The sequence below is a fragment of the Centruroides vittatus genome, unplaced genomic scaffold (genome assembly GCF_030686945.1).
Source record: "Centruroides vittatus isolate TY-2023 unplaced genomic scaffold, ASM3068694v2 scaffold_1167, whole genome shotgun sequence".
In the NCBI taxonomy this organism is placed as follows: domain Eukaryota; kingdom Metazoa; phylum Arthropoda; class Arachnida; order Scorpiones; family Buthidae; genus Centruroides; species Centruroides vittatus.
Window position 1 is genome coordinate 1,443,640 of NW_027122671.1, and position 24,566 is coordinate 1,468,205.

Here is a 24,566-nt window from a genome sequence, read left to right on the forward strand (position 1 = left end):
CAATTGCCGACCAAGTACATCGGCAATTGAGTAGCATTTCCACTTTCGAAATCGCATGGATAATCAACAGTTTATCCATTTACATGTATTCATCGAAGCAAATGCTTACTTGATGCACAATAGAGAATTGTTAAAATAAATCTAGCGATATAGTGACGAAACAGTGATTAAAAAGTGCGGATGACCTATAGTCAACGATGTCCACAGACTATAAAAAGAGAGGGAACAACAAACAATAAAAAAAGGGCACAATACATTATGCAACAAACTTTAAGCTGTGATTCAACGTCTGATCAGCGTTCCACAAGGTGACATTGATTGTAAACAAGGCTAACTTGGCCTTGAAAACAAAGAAAGTTTTCCTTGTTTTCAAGGCCAAGTTTTGGTAAACATTCGATTAACTCGTAAATTCCATAGTACGTTGGACAAAATATCGTTCATTAGTTACTTTTATATTTCCGAATAGGCTAGAAGTTATGAGTTTTCTGTTGTTTGTTGATAATAGAATTTGGGAACTCCTTGGGGATTAGGAAAACGGCAACCCATACGAAAAGGGGGATACATGCTCCAATGTACGAATACACCTGCCTATACTTTCTGTATGTCACATTACTTTTTTAAATTCTTTGCTACTAGGCATTTTGTTAAAGCTTCAAAACATGGTATTAAACGAAATAGCTTAATTGTAACTTATTGAGAAATAAGGCTTTCAAAAGTAAAACTGCTGTAGTTAGATTTTTTTTCAGGATCTCATGCTCAAGTCTGGACATCGAATTTAAGGTGTCCTCATTTTATGCTTTTTCAATATGGTAGTTATAAGAAGACAGGCATTAAGAAACTCGGAGAATTTTGAAGAAAGAAAGAAAGGGGGAAAACAGAAACGGAATGTATTAAATGCGTCGTGCAAATTGGCAAATATTTTCCTTGGGAAGTTTGGATAGCGTAATCGATGCTGTCGCCTGTCTAGCTTATAGTAGTTGCAATTTTGAGTGCCATATTTCGTGCCAGATCTTTCATTATAGATTTTTCTAAATTCTAATTCATTAACTTCTAATTAAAGTTGGTACAAAATGACACTTAATACCTTTAGTGCTAAATCATGTTAATTATCGACTTAAAATGGACTTTTTACTTCGGCATTTCTTTAGATTTCTATTCTTATGACACATTCTTTTACAAAATAAAACCATGTATTATTTAAAAATTGTCAGGTATTGTAAAATATGAAGCGATTTTTAACAGACGTGACACCAACGGCCAATTTCTGGATCCAGTGTCCATTAAACCCAAGTTATACTGTTAACTGTTACTTATTAACAGTGTGAGTGATGTTTAGTAGGGCCTATTAGCATATTATTTTGATTATAAGGATACGTTTGACATTATGAGGTTATTTAAAAATTTAACTTTTTTGACAGATTATTCATGTGCACTTCTTTCTGATATATTATTGCAAGGCCATTTGTATATCACGGAAAATTATTTTGCATTTCATTCCAATATCTTTGGACACAAAACAAAGGTAAAATTTATATTAGAACTTATGTAAATATATTTTAAAATAGAATTTTAAGAATTGATATGTTGCGTTAGCTGCTGATTCCTATCAGTGATGTGGTCAAGGTGACAAAAGAAAGAACGGCTCGCATAATACCTAACGCAGTTGGAGTCTATACAGGAGAAGGAAAGGTGAATTTAAATCTATATATATAATAAGCAGGAAATCTGGAAGTTATAAATTAAAATTTGATATCATTTTTTGCAGTATATATTTGGTTCATTACTTTCTCGAGATGCAACCTATCGCCTGATGCATCAAATATGGATGAAAACAGCAGATGCGGTAAATTTATGAAAGTAATGATAATACTAATTAGTTTTATAAATTATAAAAATAAAATTAATGTTTTTTAGGGCTTAAGTTTGCCAGACGACACAGAGAGCGATAATTCTTCTCCCGCTCTCCAAGTAAGTTAATTGTGATATAATAAAGAGGTTGAGGCTGAAGTTTCATCTCTAAAACGTGAACTTCGAACGTCTAGCGCCGCTATCTTAGAAGCCTAGATTTTTGACAATGACGTTTGGAACGTCGAATATGGCAAGTAGAAGTTCAGCTGAAACGTCTGCATTTTTGTGTGTTTTGGGTCAAAATTGCGACATTGCTTGGAGTTCAGACGTCAGACGTGTACTTCTGCTTGCCGTGCAAGTTTGAAGTTTCGACTTGGGCCGCAACCTTTCCATTGAGTGGCATCTTATATTTTATTTGTAAACAATCATTTTATCCTTAGAACATTTCTGAAGATGAAGATTCTGCGAGTGGAATATCACTCCAAGTATCGTCCGACGAAGTTACACAGATGATAACCGTATCACAGGAACATCCATCCACTTATTTAGGATCGCATCGTTCTTCTGTGGTGACAGCTGTGGATTCAGGATGCAAAAACGCAGACTTATCAGAATTATCAAGCAAATGTCAGTGGTCTCCAGCTAGAGGTAGGTAATATAAAATTAAATTTTATTATCTGTGAGTTCTTTATATTAAATTAATAAAATATTTTACAGGATGTGCAAGAAAAATGGAAGATATTGTTAAAAATATTTCAAGGTGAATACAGATTGTTTTGTACATAACAGCACATTTTATTGAAAATTATCTTATAAAATTTCTTTTTTATTTAGGATGCCTCGAACATCCTTATTGCTTGTGATGTCAACAATGTTGTAAGTAATATTTTTCATTATATAAAGCAATTATAGTTATTGCTTGTTACTTACAAGTATATATTATTTATAGATTATTGATACTTTTTTTGTCTGCAAGCATTCTCATGTACAGAATTACTTTAGTTCATCATCGAATCACTGCTGCAGAGCATTATCATCCAGAAGCAGAAGAAAGGTGTCTGATTTTTCTACAAATTAAATTTATAGCCATTAGGAATAAATTAAATCTATTCTTATGATCTAAGAATAAAATATGCATAAAAATTTCCCTTAAAAATAAACTTTTCAAAATGTTTTGCAGACTTCATCAATATCTAGAGTTACAAAAGGAGCATCAAATAACTCTAACAGAAGAAGTAACTAAACTCACTAATTCGCTTCAACAACGTATTGATCAGTTAACACAAGTAAGTATTAAATTCTTATTTTTAGAATTTTATTATTGTAAGAGTAAATTATTCATATATATATTATATATTCACAAACCGATTATTAGGTTCGCAAATCTTTAGAAGTACTCTTGACTTCTTCACGCTTATGTGAAAGTCCAGCTAAAAAACAAAGGTATTGGATGGAGCTTTTGTCACCATAAAATGTAAAATTGTTGCAAATATGTGTATATAATTTCTCACAAAGATTCATAGAATATTTTATGTTTAGCAAGATATGAGTTGATATAGTTCTATTTTGATGTTAGAATAATTGTAATTAATTAGTTTTGTCCATGTAAATTACACTCTGCAGGTCAGCAAATTAAATGTTTATTTACTGAAGAAAGGTGTGTGTGAATTCATCTTAATTAAATTTCCAAAAGAAAAAAAATATATATTATATATATATATTTAATGATCAAAGTATTTCTTTCGGCTTATATTTGTATATCATCTAATGCCACATTATAGCTTGATTAATACAAGCCATTTCAATTTGTGGTGCACTGCTTTATACATACCTGTCGAGGATTTTTTTATCAAAATCTTCTGCACATGGTAAATTTTTCCATTTATTTTATAAAAACACTTAATGTAATGTTAAACGTTGTAAATAAAGTAATCTGCATAAATAGTTTTGTAATGAATAATAATTATTTATGGAAAAATATTGAACCAGTTTAATATATTTAAATTTTTAAATGCAAATTTGCAAGTGCCATATTTTAAATAATAAATAATACTAATAATTATAATTTAAAATTAAAAAAAACTTTTTTTATTACTATTCAATCATACTTGAAAATGCAATATCACTAAAGTTTTTTGTAATACCTTATTATATTTTATTAATTTGATTGTTATTTCACTTAAGTATATAAATCTTGATCCAATTGTATATGAAATGGAGTTAATGGAACAGAAGTATTGAAAATGAGTAAATGGTTAGACTTCAGTTCAAAAATAAGAAGTAAGTGGTATAGTTAGTATGATTTTGAATTGTGTTCACAATTAATAGATCCTAAAATGTAAAAATAAGAATTTAATTTGTCTTGATATGGTAAATTAGAATATTTATTGATCAATTGTAATAAATATAGATGAAAAATAGATTTTCAACATAATTTGAATATCTGATATCCATAAGAATTTTGTAGAATTCTGATATAAATATTTATTTCATCTACATAATTCTGAATATCTCTTACAATGGATTTACAAATATAAATAAAAGTTATAAAAGTTGGATGACAATTTTATTGTATTAATATTTACAAGAACGTAATGAAATGATTAAAATTAATAATGCTTACAGAAGATAAATTAACTGAAAAACATTGGAAATAGCATATTAAATTATTTTTTCCAGTATATATTTTGTGCTCTTGTAAATATATTATCATACGTATAACAATACTATTATATTATTGAAAACTTGAAAAAAAGTGTGACTATGCAATAACATTAAATATGCATAAGGAACTACAATCAAACGTCTCCTGATCTATGCAAATGGTGCCAAGAATATATAATGAACAATTTTTGACTTTATAGAAAACAGTTATAACTTATTTGATTTATTTTCATTTAGAAATTAAATACTGCATAATGTTTACTTTGTAAATTAACACTGTAACAAATAAATCACTTTTCTAAAATTGAACATTGTACAGAAAAGAAATTTGAACTGTAGTTAATGATTATCAATGTTAAATTATTTTTTAAATTAGAATATAACGTATAAGTATATGAGAATTTGACTAAAATAAATTTAATAAAGATTAATGCAAATATTACAGTTAAATAAGAAAAATTTTTTAAAAATTAATTTATTAATAAAACTTAAGGGATGAAAATATTACAAGTTGTGCTTAAATTATGTCACATTCACAATGATCTAATTTAAATGACATAATTTAAATCAATGATTATTTAGATCAGTGATTTAAATTATGTCATTAAATTATACCTGAATGTGAATCATATTTTATTTAAAACTTGTTTTTAATTATTTATAATCAAAATAAGTGCTCAGCTGAAAATTAATTTGATTTCAAAGAAACAAAGATGATAAAAAAAATATATCAGATCTTAAATTATATAGAAATAAAGCTTAGCAATTAAGCTTATGATATTTCAATTTAATTGTTTAATAAGTTTTACTATTAGAATTTTGATGGAATTTAGTAATAAAATTATAATATATTATAAAATATAGTAGGAATTATTAATTTTATAGTTATTAATGGATATCAGATAGTATCTTTGCTATGATTTTTTAATGTGGTTTATTCTATATATTTTCGATAATTATTAAGCATTTTTCTATTTTCTGTAGAATTGTCTATTTGTCTATTTGTGTTCAAATGATATAAATCTTCTATCATCTTTATAATTTCTTTTACTTCTTGACTGTAGGAATAATTGTTTGATCTTGTCATATGTTTTAGTTTTTTTCTTTTTTGATTTAATTTGAATGTACTTGTAATTTAATTAAAGTAAATTTGGCAATTTTTTAAAGTACTGCAGTTATTTAAAATTAAATTTAATAAATAATAATTAATTATAAAATGGCATATCCAGCTATTGCATATTCATCACAAAAATGGTTTATTTTAAAATTTGAGTGCCATATAATTGCTCATCTATTAAATTATAGAACAAATAATAAAAAAATAATTGAAAATTTTATAAAACTATATTTAGGCAATATTAAAAGTGTAAGGATGAATTTTGATTCAATTTATAGAATGAAATTACAGATATCAAACAAAAGAAAAAAATAATTATTCAAATTTATGTTAATTAACAGTTCAGATAAATTATTCCTTATAATTTCAAGCTGGAAAGTATTATTATACATCATTTTATATATAATTTTGATAGATTTTATTTATTTTAATAAATCTAAATTATAAAGTAATATGAACTAAAATCTTTTAAAAAAATTATGTGGGTAAAATAAAAATATGAAATTATAAATAAAATACTTTTTAATTTTAATATAAAAAAGCCATTTCTAAAACATTTTATATGAATTAATTCAAATAATTTATTAAAATATCTATTAAGAATTTGGTTTTGATAATGAGACAAATACCAGAATTTATTTATTAGAGAACTTTACATTATTCAAGTGTGAAAAGTTATTCAATGTTACAAAGAATATAAATTATAAAATTTATATCATTAAAGAGTAAAATTAAATAGAAGGAGAATAAGGACAATCAATTTCTCTTTCTGAGATTTACTTAGATTTTTTTTTTAAACAGTTTTATAAAGCAAAGATATATTGTAAGGATAAACTTATTTTGATTGTCATTTAACTGAATGTTCACAATAAGATGGTCCTACTTCTTCTTAAAGCCCTATGCAAGAGTTACTTTATACTTTTGGAATATTCCATGCTTTGGTTATAGTTGCTAGAATTATCTTTTTTTATACATGGTTATTATTCACTCTTATATAATCTTCATCTGTCTTCATATGGAAAAACAAATCTATATAAAAGACATAATTTTAGTAAATTAATTGCTTAGTCGGTTGATCTAAATTTGTATATTTAGAGTACTCACAGTATTTTGTCTCTATGGCAAAGTACTGTACAGTAGGTTTCCTTGAGTAAAAATAAAGTTTTTGTAGTATAAAGAGTATTGTTTATTGCAGTAACCTATTGCTCACTGTATAGAATTCTGCACTTAATATATTGCAAACTTTTTAAATAACAGTTAGTTATTAAGTTACAGATTAACTGTATTTAAATATACAAAATTCTAAATTAGTTAGCAATTAGTAGATCTTAAAAATGTTGGTAGTACTTTTCTAAATTGTCATGATGATTTATCAAAAACTTGTTACTTTTTAATAGAAGAGATACAGCTATAAAAGGTTAAAGTAACCACATTCCTAGTAAAAATATGATTTCATTATTATTATTCTTTCAATTAGCAAATATCATTGTATGCCATCAACAATGAAATAATTCAAGTAACCAAATTATATTAAATGATAAGCTGAAATTATTTGATGCCAACTGTGACAGAACCTTTCAGAATTTAAAAATTGAAAATAATAATAACTTTCATTTATTTTTAAAATATTTTATATGTTATATTTTAAAATTTTATTTGCAAAATCTTTCACAAACAATTACAACAAGAGTCAATTATCAAATATTTCTGTATGAAAATACTTAAATTGCTAATTAACACTTGAAGTAATTTTTCTATATCTTCATTTTCTCTGTAGACATTAATTCCATTATTTATTTAGCATAGATGATGATACATTTTGAGAAATAGTTTCCAGTCATATGCAAATGATAGTGTGTTTGTTATATTTAATAATATTGGAGTTATGACTATTAGGAAATTAACACTGAGAGACAGATTAAAACCTTTCACAGTGTTGTATACGATAGAGAACCAACTAACGTTTTCGGCCTCCACCGAGGCCTTCTTCAGGTTGAGAACTAGTATACAACACTAAAAGGTTTTAATCTGTGTCTCTGTGTTATGCACTACAGTGTTATTAGAAGAAGTCGTTTATTAGGAAATTAAATTTTTAGGATATATGATGTTTTAAGTTATTTCTAATTCTTTCTCTTGGTATATAAACTAATTAGTTTGCATCATTTGAAGCATTGTACAAGCATTGTAAGAATAAAAAGATAAGATCTTGATTTTAAATAAGATTTTGAAGAAGAAATGGCTGATTTATACTTTCAACTTTGTTGTATTAGTATTTTCTTCAATGCATATTTCTTTAATGAATATAATAATATTTTTAAGTACTTCTTATATAGAAGATCATAAAACGTCAAATATGATATACGGAAATAAAAATCAATTCAAATATATATTTTAGAATAAAATGTTAACTAATGCAAAGATATATCTTTATGTAAATACTGTATTATAATAAAAATATAAATTGTTAACTTTATTATTACAACGTTGAGTGACATGGATTCAGTTCCAATCTAAAAAAACTAAAAGAAGATAATTCAATCTCTGGACTCTTAACATTGGGGTATTCAAGATCTTTTATTAAGATTCACACTTAAATGCAAATTCTCAACTACAGTACTGTACATACTTATGTAAATATTTAATATAAATACAGCCCAAGTAAAATAAATTGAAAATCAAAATAATTGTTATGAAATAAATAAATGAAATAAACTTAATATTTTAAGTAACTAATATACTTATTAAAATATAAATTTTCTAAATTATGTATTAAACTATTTAAGTGTTAATAAATGAATGCATCAAATATATTCTAAATAGAATAAAAGAAAGATTTAAAAATTAAATATTTATGTAATGTTCTTTTAAAAATAAAAAATAGAAACTATTTTCTGGCAAACAAAATATCTGGATTGAAATATAAATTTTAAAAGTTAAATACAGACCTTCAGAAAAATAATTACATGTAAAAATTGGAATTTGAAATATTTAGTTTGGTTATTAAAGTCAACAAAACAAGCATTCTTATTTTGCAGTTTCACTGATTATCTAACAAAACATAGTAAAATAATCCATTAAAACTTTGAATAATAAAATATAAATAAATAAAATGATGTTTAGATAAATTTTGAAGATTATAACTTTTATATTTTTACTCAATAACTACATAAATATTTTAATACCAACCACATTTATTTCTCCAGTTTCCTTAAACATGAACAATTCTATGCTCTTTTGGAGATAAAGACAAAATATATCATTTAAACCCTATTACTTTCGGTCTTTTCAGCCCATCCCTAGGAGTCCAAAACTCTGTTGACAATCTTGAATGAGACGAGCTGGAAAGCCCAAAGTACTAGGGTTTAAGTGGAATTTTTCATCTTAATTAATCTGCAAAACACAGAGAATGTGTAAATTTTCAAGCATTTATACAGTGGATAATAAAATATATTCCAGATTACAATTTTCAAAGAACATGAAGCATTTTTTACTGATTATTATTCTGTATGATATTACTGTATTAAAAATATAAATAATTTGTCAAATGATCAGTCTTACATTTACTGTTTTGACAGCTTATCAATTAGGTATAGTTAGGAACATAGAGTATATATATTTATGTTCTAACATTTATCAGTAATATTTTTTGAATTTAGCAATTATATAATGGTATAACTAGTTTTTTCAACAGTTAAGCATATTGTTTTATTCCAATATACATAACAGTTTCAATGATATATTATTCAAATGTTATTCAATTTTATATCTATACTACAGAATTTAAGAATTTCTCTTGTAGATTATCTTAAATCAGACTGACTGAAAATAAGTATATTTTAATTAACAAACTAAAGTTTTACTAAATTAAGCATTAAAATTATTTTATGTATAATTTATGTATATATGTACAGTACATTTTTACATTTGTATTTGAATATACTCAAAAATGTATTTTGTTATTATATTGAAGACAAGTTTGACTGTAATCAAACTTGTAAAAATATCACTTTGTTAATTCAAATATACTTGTGTAAGATTATAATAATTTTTATGTGACAATAGATTATCCAAAATCTTACCTTCAATTGAGGTTTAAGAATTTCATTTCAATACTTTTATGTAATTATATGATTAAATAATTTATCAAGTCAATTAACAATTACTAGAAAAAAATCTTTGTAAATATTTTTCTAAATACATATTATTGTTGTTAGTATTTTTTATAATTTTGATGAATTAAAAATACTAGTGAAATCTACTTAGGATCAATGAAAACTGAAAGAGAATTATATAGTCATCAAGACTTTTGCTCTTTGGCAGCATTCCAAAGTTTTAAGTGTTATATGTAGACAATCCAATAAAAGAATTAACAATGCCATCATTATAGTATTGCTAATTCTATAATAATAATAATTCTGTAATCATGTTATCATTACTAGCATTATATTGATATTAGCAGAGATTAAAGAAAAATGTAATCGTATATAATTCAGTAAATAGTTTATTAAAATTATATTTTTGTTGTTTCTTTCTTTTATTAATAAGTGCATTTAAATTAACATTGACAGAGTTTAATTACAAATTAATCTTGGCAAACAAAAATATGTCGGATTGTATTGATACTGATGGAACATGGTTAAAAGTTACTCAAATATTCTTTCTGTATCTGTGATTTATCTTTTGTTTTTTAAATATGAATAGCTAAATTCGGTAGAACCTGTATGTGAATACACTACTTTTCTTGTATTGTAATTCATGAAAGAATGTTTGTTTAAAACAATTACATGTAGACTATTAACAGAAAGAAATTCTTTTCTATCTTTTATAATTTAACTTCAATACAAGACAAACCATTCACATTAGTGTAACTACAATAATAACATTTATTCTTAAAGCTATTGTATTAAGTGTATAATAAATGAAGTAAAAATTTTTCTTATGTGTGATCAATTTCACTAAGTATAGTGATAAATCATAAATCTTTATATACAATCGCCCTTGTTTTTGTTACCTGTTTGGGACCATCAAAATTTGGTGATAAAATAGAAAATTGTATCAATACAAATACAAAAAGTATTGATTGTTTTTTGTTTCAAAGTTTTATACTACTATTACATATGTTGTTCATATACCACACAAAATATAAATAGTTTTTTTAACTTTATTATAAAATTTTAAAATCATTTCTTACACATTAGTGTATAAAAGGATGAAGCAAAATAGATATATTAGAGTAGTCCAAAAACATGTTGCAATGATAAGACATTTACACTGAAATTGTGAGTATTCTTTCCAAACTTCATTCAACATTGATCAGTTTCATCAACTGCCTAAATCCTAGGCAGTTGATGAAACTGAGATTGAATTACAGTTGTTATTTTTGAACATGTTATGTAGCTTATGAAGCCAGACAATTGAGGGAAGTGACAGAATCGAGTTGCAAGGGTTTTAATCAAACATATTGACAGAACTGAGGATGTGACATTTATGACGGTGACGAGGGACGAGTGTATTGGTAATTTTTAATCAAAATACTTGTCCTCCCAGAGTCGTATTGAACAGTCTTGGCGTCCGAGGTAAACCTCGTACCTGGCATCCCTGATTCAACATTAATTACAAAAAAAAAAAAAAAAAAAAAAGGAGAGAGATTCTACGAGTTTATTTTGGTGTCCTCCAAGTCTGCGCCACGAGCACATGCCCACCTTCGTTCTCCTTTCGCTTCCCCTTTCTCCGTTTAGTTACACCGCTGTCACCGTGTTATCTGAGGTAGCATCGGTCTATATTACCTCAGATAATTGGAATTCTGCTATATGATTATGACATCGAGGAATTTGATGATAAAAGGCATTTTTATTTTAAATATTTATAATTTTCAAAGATTTGTATTATTTCTAGTAATATTAATGTTAGAATTTGTCTATTTTTGAATACATATTAACTTGTTAGTTTGTTTAATAAATTATTAAGTTTTTATTTAGTTTAAAAGTTAAAATGCAATAAAATATTTAACATAACTCTTAATAGAACTTGAATAACATTTAATGATCAGACATAAAAAAAAACTTTTTTGAAACTGCAATAGTTTGATAAAGAAATTATAACATAAAATTTTTATTAATTATAAACAAAAATCGTTGTTTTAATTAACTGAATAGAAGTTAATTTGATAATCCTGCTATTTTAACGAGTGTTCAGCTTTTGTATTTTCTCGACCATTCGGTTAAAATTAGGGATTGCATTACTGGTAAATTTTTTTTATCGGTTATTGGGTAAAAAATGCATCGGTAAATATACTGGTAATTTAACATTCTTTATTGATAAATTTGGTAAAAAAAATAAGTCGACACGTTATAATTTTTTAAAGCCAAATATTTCTTTGTACTGTACACCTTCACGTATATTTTTACATAGTAAAGAAGAGTCAAACGTTTTATTTAAACCGTAAAAGTAGTTTACATCCTTTATCTTTTAGATTATTACTTTACAGTTTGCTACAAATTTCAAAATATCATATTATATAGCCCAGCGGTCTGCCCTCACAATTTTTTTAAACGATACAAAATCTGTAGTATAATGATTATAAAAGTTGAATTTTACTACATTAATATGAAACTCGCTTGTTTAATTATAACAAATTAATACAAGCCTAAAGTTCGTTGCTGCTTGTTTGAAATAAGTTAATGGATTATTAGCGCTTTTTCACCAAGGACAACAATCGCACTCACAATATTATTTATTGTTCACTATTTATTGATAACAGTCGCTTCGTATTTGGTTTTAGATTCGAATAAAAAACCCCCGATGAGTGAAAAAAGCAACTAAGCATTTTGCATTTCTTTCGTAGTACTTTGCGTAACCTTGATCAATGTCCAAATTTGGCCACTGACCACCCAAATTTTCTCGCGGACCATCAATGATCCACGAACCACCGGTTGCCAACCGCCGATAGACTATAACAGCCGCAAAAGTAAAAGTTAGCTCATTAGTGATTGTTCAGTTGCCGGCTTACCGATGAATGGGCATCAGTATTTAGTGTACCATAGTCAATTAAATTACCTTTGTTTTCTATTTTACAAAACAAAAATGTAGTTGCCTGAAAAATCGAGTATTCTGTAATTTTTTCATTAGCATTGGAGTGCTCACATTCAAATAAATGTGTTCCATTTTGACAACTAAATGGTTTGTTCAGCTAAAATCGCTATTGCGTTCTAGGCGTTATAAGATAATTCCTTTGCTTTTTGTCAAAAATTTCTGAAATTTTTCAGGGAGATTTGTTTATTATGGAGATTGGTGCTGTTAAATTTTGGTGATTAAAAGTCAAGGAGATAAAGGAGGTCATTTACTACGCTGCGAAACTAGATTAAACATAAGTAACATTAAGTTAAATTTTGAATAAATTAATTTACTTGAAAGTATAGTAATTTCACTTCAGTATTTATAGTTTATGAAACACCAATGCATAGTGCTTGATCTATTCAAGACAAACGAGTTTCTGGGTTATCCAAAATTTCGTTTATGGGGAAGACCCCTGTCTCATCAAGATCAGATAATTGAGTTTCCACTATATATTATTATTTCTGTTTCTTTTTCTTGTAAAATTCTTTCAAATCTACATATTATGGATTTTCCACCAGAAACCTGATCTTTGAACGTGGCCATTCCTCATTTGTGTTTTCGTTTACACAATTTTTTATATTGTTTCACACTGCTTGAGAAAATAAACTTTTTTGTGTAATTATTTCTATCGTCAATAATCGATAAAAATTCAGATACTAATTATTAGTGTGCGAATATTGCTTTTATCCTTCAGCTGGTCCGCTTCCACTTTATCAGCATGGATAAGGTTGAGGACAGACTTTACTGTCACGTTTTTTAGTGAAACTAGGAAAAGATAACTGAGCTCCGCAGCGTAGATTTTTGTTTCGGCTCGACACAAAAACACAAATATGGTGACGTTCTATCTAAAGCAGCTCAATACCCGCAGGTACGGTGGAAACGGTACGTCGGTAGTCGACAAAAACGTTGAGAAACATTTAAAACGCCCATATGTGAATCCAGTAGCCTCCCAATTCCAGTGACCGATTAATGTAAATTTCTCTAAAAGATTTCGTTTTCGAAAATCTGATAACGAAAAAGTGATATTTTTATTACGATATTAAATTTAATAGGTTGACGTAGAAAGTTACTAAAATTTAGGAATACAATATATTGATACAAATGTGTTTAGTATACAAACTAGAGAGCTAAATTTTTTATTTCAATAAAAGGGACAAAAATTTTACTAAAACGAAGGGACGGACGGAACAGAACACACAAAAAAAGAAGAAAAAAGAAAAATTAGCAACGAGTTGCTTAACTTTCCCTGCAACTGCATGTGGCGCCATCTGTTATATTTTATTCAAAACTTCATATTTTTAACTGTTATAAAATGGAAAAAGTTTAAATATATAAAATGGCAAAGGTAGGGATGCGTTTCATAAAAAAATTATAAATGCTAATAACGAGTAAAATCGTCATTAAGTCGGACTCTACTCGAGATATGACACATGATTCCCTTTATCTCCCCATTCCCTGGACGTTTCACCAGCAAAATTTAATAGCATCAATTACCCTAATACACAAACCTCTCTGCAAAATTTCAAAAATTTTCGACAGAAAACACAGGGGTTCAAAGAGGGTGAACCAAATTGCGCCTCCATCACACACATGCATAAACATCCATACATATAGAAAAAACTCATTTTTTTAAAAAATTGCTCGACGTTTCATGGTGTCCTGAATCCAAAAATGTAAAAATCTTGGGAGTTATTTTTTGACCGATCTCCGTCTGTTATATATAACAGAGTCAAAAAAGTGAAAACGGTGTGTTTGGTTAGCCTATGTAATAGCCAAAATGCATTCATAATCTGTTGCAACACTATGCAAAATAAAAAAATATACATATATTTTTTACCCTAAAGAAGGAGTCATTCATAAAAATTAGAAAAGTGACTCTTCCATTTAATTTCATATATAAAATAGAATAATAAACAGTTAAACTTTCGCTAGTATTATCGTACATTTATTTATAACAGTATACGATAGGTAACAGAGTAAAAAATAAACCGATGTTTTCAAGCAACAAGACAATGACAAGACGCAAAAACAGGTCTCTTTTTTCACTTTGAAATGTAATTTTAGTTTATCTAATTAATGAGTTGCTACTGCAGTTTAGTAGTAGGAAATTTATTCTCATTTAAATGAATTCAAGTTTTTATCATAATAACTATGCAATATTACAATTTAATATTAATATGGAAATTTATATATTTAATCATTACATTAATCATTGAATCGGAAAAACTGTTTGTTATGTAATCTTAATTAAGAAGAATACTAAAGAAGAATATATATGATATACAATTCAGAAAATTCTTATCGTGTTATTACAATTATGTTTAATGAAAATATAATAGTCCTTTGTTGTATGGCGCACGCCGGGAGACAAACCAAATGAGTGATATATCAGAAGATGCGTTATATATAAGTGATGTATGTATCATGTATCCAGCTGTTTTTTCTATTTTCACATTTCATACCTACTATCTTTTCTTGGTGGTTATATTTCATATAATGGCAGTTCAAGGTCAATAATTGGACGCCAGTAAAACTTCAATGGCAACCAATTTTTTTAAAATTATTGACTGAAGTGCTTTTAAATTTGGATGACAAAAAAGTACGTTACAACGAGGGACTAATGTATGTGATATTGTTCAATAATTTTTGATTTATAGACATTTTTCATAATTTCATATATGATAGTGCCGTATTTTTATTTCATGAGATTTCTAGCGCCATTCTCTCTCACGAAATTCGTTTGTAGGAGTGCATGATTTCTTGGGATCGTTTCACTTCAACATATATTGAAAAAATATTTCAAGAACTTTATATAAATTTTAAGCTATTTACACTTTTAACTGGCATGGTCAACTTCTTAGTAGGGTGTGACATACTGCACTTTCATGAGTCAAAAATATCGATGATCTACCACTACATTTTTAATATATTTTTTGTAAAAGTGTATTAATATAATCTTAGACTAATAAATTAGTATCAGTATTATTTTTTTAATAGATTATTAATATTTTTTCAGTCTTGGATATTCATGTATTAAAGATAGTTTGAATTCGTAATGAGTATGTTAATCATTATGGGAATTCTCAAGGGGCAGTTGGCTTAGACCGATCTATCTTAGCCAGTCAGTCATGGAAAAATTTTTGAGGACCTAGCCTGTAATTTTAGTTTTAATTACTTTTGGTAAAACTGAATTTTCAGTATCTAAAGGCAACAGGAAGCTTACGTGCACATTTGATGTCATATCACACGTAAGCACTTTGGATGCTGATTAAATGTTCCTGTTAAACAAGACTTTTAATTATACATTAAAAGTTTGGTTTCTATTAAGTTTAACATTAAAATTCTATACATAAAATGCCATAATAATAATCAAAAATATCACGTGTTTGCAATCTATTAATTAAATAAATTTTAATGGAGTATAACACATCAAAAATGGGTATAGATGTCTTAGCTACCTGGCTAGCCGATTAGAATCTTCGTGAGATTTGTGTTACTCGCTAATTAGTCGAGTTCATCAGTTTAGCAATTCATTACAGCTCGAAAAGAATTACATGATACACTACTCCATTAAGAAAATCTCGAATAAACAGCTGATGGAATTAGAGTGACTCGAACAAGAAATATATTTTATATTTTTGCTTTAAAGAAAACTAAACCTTCCAAACAGACATTGAAACAAAATTTTTTTTAATATATAATTTATTTAAATTGACATTTTAATGTTTTGATAATTAAAATTTAAAATACGTTATTATTTTCAGGAAAATAATTAACAAAATGAAAATGTGATCATCTTTCCAGTAAAAGATTACCAAATAACAAAATTTTTTAAAACAATATCTAGAAACTAATAAGGAAACAATACAATGGTATTTAATTTAATAATCAAACTAAAATTTATTTTTAATATTAATATGAGATAATGTTGGAGATTTTAGTTAAATGATAATCATATAATTAATTTGCAAAATGTGTTTTATAAATGGAAATTTTTTTATCAAAACTGGGTGTATCCCTATATATAACGGATATTTCATTTATATTCTGAATAATTTTTTTAAGTAATGTATTCAGCTTTGCTAAATATACATTTTCATAAAGCCAAAAATAAAATGATTTAAAACAGTTTAATACATGGCCTTTTCATTAATGCCTTTTACTGCATTGTTCCGATTAGAATAGAAATGGCCATTATGAATTTTATTCGTGTCTGTGTTGTCAATTAATAAAAGTCAAGTGACTACTATCACGTAATGTTATACAAAAAAATGAAGTATATTTTGTTATAATTTGATTTAAATTGTATTAAAAAATTAATGGTATTAAAAAAGGAATAAAAGTGAACTAATATAACTTTGTAACGAATGATTTTCGATAGATTAAATATTTTTTAGTAATTTTTTATTACGGTTAAAATTTTATATAGATTACATATGTCATTCAGATAAATCACTATAATAAATTATAACAAACAAATTAGGAAATTGCATTTTACATATGAATAACAAAATATTACAAAAGTAAATCCTAAAATATTCAGGAGTTTTCTATCATCAGTATAATTTAATCATGCAATTTAATGATTATAATATCTAATATTGGCCATATTGCTAAAATAAGCTTTAAATTATTGTGATTAGTGATATATAATTTTAAATTGCAAGACATTTTTTATTTTTTCTGCTTGTTAAGTAAGTTCAAACAGTATAACATGGGAAAGAATCTAATCGTATCAAATTTGACCTTCCGGGTCTTTTTGCAAATCTCCAGAGTTTGAGACCTCTTGAATCAAAAAAAGTAAAAATAAAAACAAGGAAAAAAAACTCATGGACGTGTGCGTATGTTGGCGTTTATTTCCTTTAATATCTCAGGATGGGGTAGTGATTATAGTACGAAATTTGACATGGTAACTGTTATATAAGAGGCATTGATGCTATTAATTTTTGGTTTGGAATGGGGAGATAGAGGAGGTCGTATGTCATATCTCGAGAGGAGTAGGACTTGAAGATTTTATTCGTTATTAACATTTATACTTTCTTATAAAACACATTCCTACCCTCAAAATTAAGCTTTTTGCCATTTATAATAATTAAAAGTATAAAAAGTTTTTAATAACAATATCTCATGACAGATGGCGCCACACACAATTTTATTTATTTTGCTTAATAATATGAGTTTTCATTTTTAATAGAACGAAATATTTTTATAATAGTTGGGAAAGTTAAGTAACTCTCGTTGTTAAATTTTTTAGTTATATGACTTCAGTTTTTATATCTCAGTTTAATGTTATATTGTTTAATATATTGGTTTCTTATTTTAAGCATTAAATTCTAATATTTTTCAAACTCAGCTTTATAGATTTTATTTGATTTACTGCGAAAATGCATATTTAGGATATTATTAAATATCGATATCTATTGTATTTAATACTGTCTAATACTGTCTGTAATATTTTTAAATATTGCGTCATCTCACTATGACGAAATTTTAAACAAGATCTTGTAAGAAGATTAATAGAGAGGTTGCGGCCGACGTTTGCAACGCGAAAACGTCGGCCGCAACATTTTGTCATCATATTGATGACAAAATGTGCCCAAAGAATTAGTCAATTTCTTGTACGCAAATGTGCTTTGCGATTTATTCCTAACTTATTTATGGCGCTGAGAGTTTCTCCATGTCTCGCCAATTTCCATTGTGTTTGCAAATTAGTCTTTCTCGATATCAAGACATAAAAAATTATAGTCGACTACGCCAAACGCAAGGATTTCTGATCTTGCGATTTTATCAATAGAACAGAGAAAATATTTTTGTGCGTTAAAAGTTGCCGTAAAAATTTGATTTAATAAATTTCTTATAATGTCTGTCTATTTTTATAAACTTAACACATCGTAATAACCCCTGTTTATAACCCGCCTATGATAAATAATCTTTTTTTTTTTTTTTACTGAGTTTCCACTTTCTGATCTAGTGTACATATCAATACTTTTTCTATTTGGAAACGCCTAATCAATTTTTTGTCTTGACAGTTATTTTTCATTGTCTAATTAGTAACAAGCAATAGGAAGGTATTTAAAAATAATAGTTTATGCTGATTATACGAAGTGATGTCATTCAGCCAGTTCACACCTGTTCGGCCGAACCGGTTGTTAAAAATATCTGTGGTCGCCTAACCGGTCGTTATTAAACAATGCTGTGAGAAATATTTTATATAATTAATTTACAATTAGATATTTTTTTATCCTCGCATGTACGTATGTTAATTCACGTAAATAATAATCCACAAATATTATCATTTATTTATTTCTATGAATTTTATAGTAGCTGATGAAAACCATTTACCAAAAAAGCATACGCGATGAGAAACCGTCGCAGCAGAATCATAGTATAATTTTTGGTACAGGAGTCAAAACAAATAACTTTGACACTAGTTATAGCAGTATATATAATGCCGAAAATATTGTATTATTGTTTTAAAAAAATTATGTAGAAAAGTAATAAAAAAAAAACAAATTAAGAAAGATGTTATTCGGGATACGATTAAGATAACAAGGAAAATTTCAAAAGTTATTTAAATTGAAATTCGGAATGATGAATATTGTAGTAAGTGAAAAAAAAAATGATTTGCAATTAATAAATCATTCCTAATTGAAAGCATTTCCTATTTTATGACCATGTTTTTGAAAACTTTTTAATTGATTCAGACGTAACACCATTGGTTAACTTGTGATTAAATTTTTTTTTCTTTTGGAAAGCGAACTAGACGTTCACAAATTATAATTACACCGTTGATTTTATGGATCCTTGCTACAGTATAGCATTATTAGATTGGTTTTGCATAATTTTTTTAGAATGTATCGAGTAAAACTAAAGATCTAATAGAAAAGTTTCTGATAAAAAATAACTAATGATTTTTATGAGTTTTTTTTTATTTTTGAACATTTATTAGTCTTTTAGAGTAAAAACAGAAAGAATTTTATTATTAAATGTGTACTGTATTTCCAATATGGAATATTATAATTTTAATCTGATATTCTAAAAGTTAATTGAAATACAATACTAATAAGATGCAAAAAAAAAAAAAAAAATTAGATTTCTTTTATAAGCCGAATGACTTAGAAGACTGCAAACAGCACGGTTCTAGCCATTTTTTGAGTGTAGGCAGACCTATGTTTAGGCTAACTGAAGATTGTAATAGCGAATACGAATGAAATGAAAACAGTGTAATTACTTGAAATGTATACAGTACAGAGTAATCGTGATATATGAATTTTATGTATTAACGCCTACTATATATTCGTGTAGGGCCAAAAAACCTTACAAACTATAAGTTTTAAAAGTATACACGTATATACTTTTATTATACGTAAATTTATATACGTAAATGTATTAATATGCCGAACGCCAAACAAAATTTACGGTCTTACAATATAAAAGAAATTACCGATATTAACATTTCCTCGATTTTGATTGCAATTTTAAAAGAATCCAATTAATACAGACCTGTAAGCGAAAAACGATTTGTATTTTTACGCAACTTATGTCTCGAAATAATTTGCAAAATATAAACAAATCAAAGTTCACACGTAATAAAATATAGCTCTTATAAACGTTTCTCGATAAGAACTATTTCTCTTTCTCCATTTAAATTATCACGGAACACTGAAAACGGCACAGCCGAGTTATATTACGTCCTTGCAAAATATAATTTTTATTAAAAACAAATATACTTGTGTTGCAAGCCTCAAGCGCTACGAAATCGTCAGAAAAATAGTCAATAGGAAAAAGATAGTTTACTTGATAATCAGCACAGATACAAAATTAGATTTATTGTATAAGCCAAATGACATAAGACTACAAACAGCACGATTCTAGACATTTTTTGAGTGTAGACAGACCTATATTTAGGCCATCCTCTTAGTAAGATGTACTAGAGACCAGTTGAGAGTCGTAATCAGATATATGGACTAGATGATGTAATCAATCTATATGGATTCTATTTATAATATAAATAAAAATTACAAAATATTTTATGTAACCTGTATTTACTAAAATCCACTAAAAAACTCGTTAAGCAACTCGTTGCTGGATTTTTTAACTTTCCCGGCGACATTTAAAACTGCGTGTAGCGCCATCTGTTATGATATTTTATTATGAAAACGTTTTAAATAATTAATTATTATAAACCGGCAAAAAGCTTCATTTTGAGGGTAGGGATGAGTTTTATAAAAGAAATTGTAAATGCTATTGTAATAACGAGTAAAATCGTCATTAAGTCCGACCCTACTCGAAATATGACGTACTATCCCTATATCTCCTACCTTCTCGACCTTTTAATTACTAAAATTTAATAGCATCAATCTTCCTAATACACAAACCTCCCTGCAAAATTTCAGAAATTTTTGACAAAAAGCACGGGAATTATTAAGATTCACAGCGGGTGAAAAAATCCTGCTTCCTCACACACTAACATCCGTACATAAAGAAAAAAACTTCGAATTTTTTTTGCATGAGTTTTTGCATGTTTCAAGGTTCCCTGAGTTCAAAATTGTGAAGATCTTGGAGGTCATTTTTGACCGATCGCCATATTTTTCCTCATATTATTACTTTCCTGGCTCTATTATATACATCTCTCCATGATCTAAAAAACAAAAACAATTAATGAAATTTCATCTCTCATTTAACGCTCTACACTTAGGCGGTTCAAGTCCACCAGAGACGGATCCAGAAGAATCCAAATTCAAAATCTTTGAATACTTACAAATATTTTTTATTAACACCTGTGATCGATTGTATTAGGATAAAACATAAGTGTTTTTAAAAACAACGTTTTCAAGGCAATCGGGAAAAACATTGGTTCTCGTAGCGATTCTTATCCTTATAAAATTAACGTTATTTTTACTATAATATTTAAGACTACTTTTTATTTATAAATAAATATTCTAAGTATATCATTTGTCGGAAAAAAAAAATGACAAAAGGATCCACGCTAAACCCGAGTCCCATATAAGCTCTTGCCCTGCCCAGTGGCAATAAACAGGGCCCAATACATCAGAGACAAATCGAAGCCTCCGACAAACCGCCCATGAAAAATTTTTGAGGTTGTTCGCCCGGGTTCGAATCGGTGTTCTTCAGACCCTGTAGACTAAGGCCTTAATCACTTCGGCCATCTGGCCGTCACCCTTTTATGTTTAATAATATGTATTATATCAGATTATCAGATTGTACAAAATATGAATAGAAAAAAATTTTAAAAATTAAATTATGTAAATTTGAATAATAAATCATCAAGAATTAAAAAAAAATTAATAAGATTATCATAATCCAAATCTCTTAATATATATAAAAATATATTTTATTTTTAATAACCCGCTCCTAATTAGAATAGTAGGTTAATAAAGTGATGATGAGAGTTTATCGAACTCCATTATTTTATCACCGTCCTTATACGGTAATGCAAGTGATTAAAATATTTTAATTAGTTTTAAAAATTTCTATAAATGCAAACAAAAATATTCCATGCGTTTGTTATTGTTAAATTCAAAAAAGCTTATTGTTAAATTCAAAAAAGAAGTATTTTAAAAATATTTTCTAGAAAGTAATTTAGTTAACATTAAACCACTGAATTTTTATTACTAAATTGTTTTTTTTTTTTTATTTTTAAAGAATTTAAGCCAATTTATGTTTCTGGTTATCGCAGTAAAAATAAAATTCGGAATTTTCAACGTTATTTTATAATTAATTCTTTCTGCGAACTTTTTAATACTCTGAAAAATTAATTATATATAATAAGTAATGCATTATTTTCTCAGAAATAAAAATTATATAATTATGAAGTGTATAAACTAAATTACGGGTTGTGTAAAAGACAATAGAATAAGATTGTTTAGGACAAAATACCGATAAACAAATTAATATATTAAATTCAAAGTCTTCAAAATAATTAAATAAAACCTTTTTTAATAGAAAAATTTCTCATTTTGCCATCGAAAACACAGCTTTGTAAGTTTTTAATTTTAACAAGTACAGGCTTATTAATAACCAGAAAAAATAAAAAGAAAACAGTGGCAATGCTAGTTTCGGGTGGAGTAGCTTAAAGGTTAACTAAAAGACGTCAAGACAAAGTCACATCGGACATTCATGAACACTGTTCCAACCACATTCCTTATTGAAATTCGCATCGTGTTCTCCCGTCTATCGAAGCCATTTAGATTATGACAAGTGAAAAATAAAAAAAGAAATAGGTAATTCTAAGAAATGTTAACGACTTAAGGATTTGTGCACACGACCCATGAATTATTCCATTATAAATGTCGATATTTTCCATCTTCGAATTTATACCTTTGAGAATCGGCAATAAGGTAAGTGAATCTTTAATTACTTAAAAGGGTCCTGTTTGATATAATGATTTTTTTCGGAGTTATTTATAGATTTGATAAATAAAATTTGCTCAAACAAATTAAAAGAGTAAATTTATTCTTCTTATAACCTCTTTTTATATTTGACTAAACTTTCTTGACGAGAAGCACAAAAAAAAGTCAACTTCAACCCAAAAAAATCAGTTTAAAGCTTTAATTTAAATTTATTTAATTCTAAATCTTTGCATTTTTAGCTTAATTGGCATAATAAAGTTTAATTAATAAACTAATGCTAATATATATATATTAATTTATTAATTATATTGTCAAATTATCTAAATGTTTTATGATTTTATTAATTATTACTTAATATTTTTGGTTAAATGACGACAAAAGCTTTTTAAGTGCGTAATAAAGTCTTTCTAATTAAATTAATATGGACAAAATCATATAATATCTACTACGATCTTATTTCAGTTGAAATTATATAGTTAATGTTAATTTTATTTCTCTTTTTCTAGGTTTAAAAATGAAAGTTGCGTGTTTAGTACTCCTGATTGTTTTGATTTGTTTTAAAGGTATAAAAATTAAGTTATTTAATAATTAAGCGTTTAAATATTTATTACATTTAAATATTTATAGTCGAAGGACATCACGAGAAGGATACTTGTCCGGATGAAGTCAAATGCGACAATGCGTGCACCGAACACGGAGCTGTTTGTGGTCGTTGTGTCAACTCGGACAATTCATGTCTGTGTTTAAAAACTAAAGAAGAATGTAAAAAACAAGACTAATTTCCATTTTCTCTTGTTAAATTTTTGTTGATGAATAAATAAAATTACTTAAAAAATCATTCGTTCTGATGAAGATTATTCAATTTTCTACATTATCCAGATATATTCAATAATGCATTTCTGAATACGCTTTAAATTAAAAAAAAATAAAGAAAGAAAATACTTTTATGTGTTATCTAATTAGCCTACATCCAACTACTCTAACGTTACAATAATTAATTAAAATATTATCTTAAAAGTTGTACGATTGATTCGAAACAGATTAAATCACCTTATTCCATTTTTAAAATGCTAAGATACATGTAATTCAGGAGCGTCTTATCCTATAGAAGAAAAGGGCAATTGCCTGGGAGCTCCCACTAAACCCAGGAACATAAACCCGTCTTTTATAAGAAAATATTTCCCCAAAAAAATCCCCCGATGAAAAATGTGTGAAGTAAACACTGTGCGTGGGGCCCCATAATTCAAATTTTGCCCGAGTCCCGTTGAAGCTATAACACGCCACCGATATAATTGTTTTAAAAATTTGCAATGCCAGTGTTTTGTTCTACCGAATTAATTAAAAAAATTTATCGCATACTTAATTAAACTTGTTCATTAATTTACGGTTTAAAATGTCAATAAAAACATTGCAAATACAGTTTTAATATCCTGTTGAATTATTCAAAC

The 24,566-nt window shown here is 26.9% G+C and overlaps 1 protein-coding gene across 5 annotated transcripts in view; it reads left to right on the forward strand.

Moving 5' to 3' along the window:
* Positions 1-23,956, forward strand: part of LOC136986732 (GRAM domain-containing protein 2B-like) — a 33,186-nt gene extending 9,230 nt beyond the window's left edge. For all 5 annotated transcript variants that reach the window (XM_067284325.1, XM_067284326.1, XM_067284327.1 and 2 more), the window contains 12 exons: positions 1,419-1,522; positions 1,594-1,689; positions 1,766-1,843; positions 1,915-1,968; positions 2,289-2,496; positions 2,566-2,608; positions 2,683-2,724; positions 2,798-2,902; positions 3,029-3,134; positions 3,224-4,128; positions 23,625-23,681; positions 23,746-23,956. In XM_067284325.1, the coding sequence (XP_067140426.1) occupies positions 1,419-1,522; positions 1,594-1,689; positions 1,766-1,843; positions 1,915-1,968; positions 2,289-2,496; positions 2,566-2,608; positions 2,683-2,724; positions 2,798-2,902; positions 3,029-3,134; positions 3,224-3,319 (932 nt within the window). In that variant the 3' untranslated portion in view covers positions 3,320-4,128; positions 23,625-23,681; positions 23,746-23,956. The remainder of the gene's footprint in view (positions 1-1,418; positions 1,523-1,593; positions 1,690-1,765; positions 1,844-1,914; positions 1,969-2,288; positions 2,497-2,565; positions 2,609-2,682; positions 2,725-2,797; positions 2,903-3,028; positions 3,135-3,223; positions 4,129-23,624; positions 23,682-23,745) is intronic.
* The last annotated feature ends 610 nt before the right edge of the window (positions 23,957-24,566 follow it).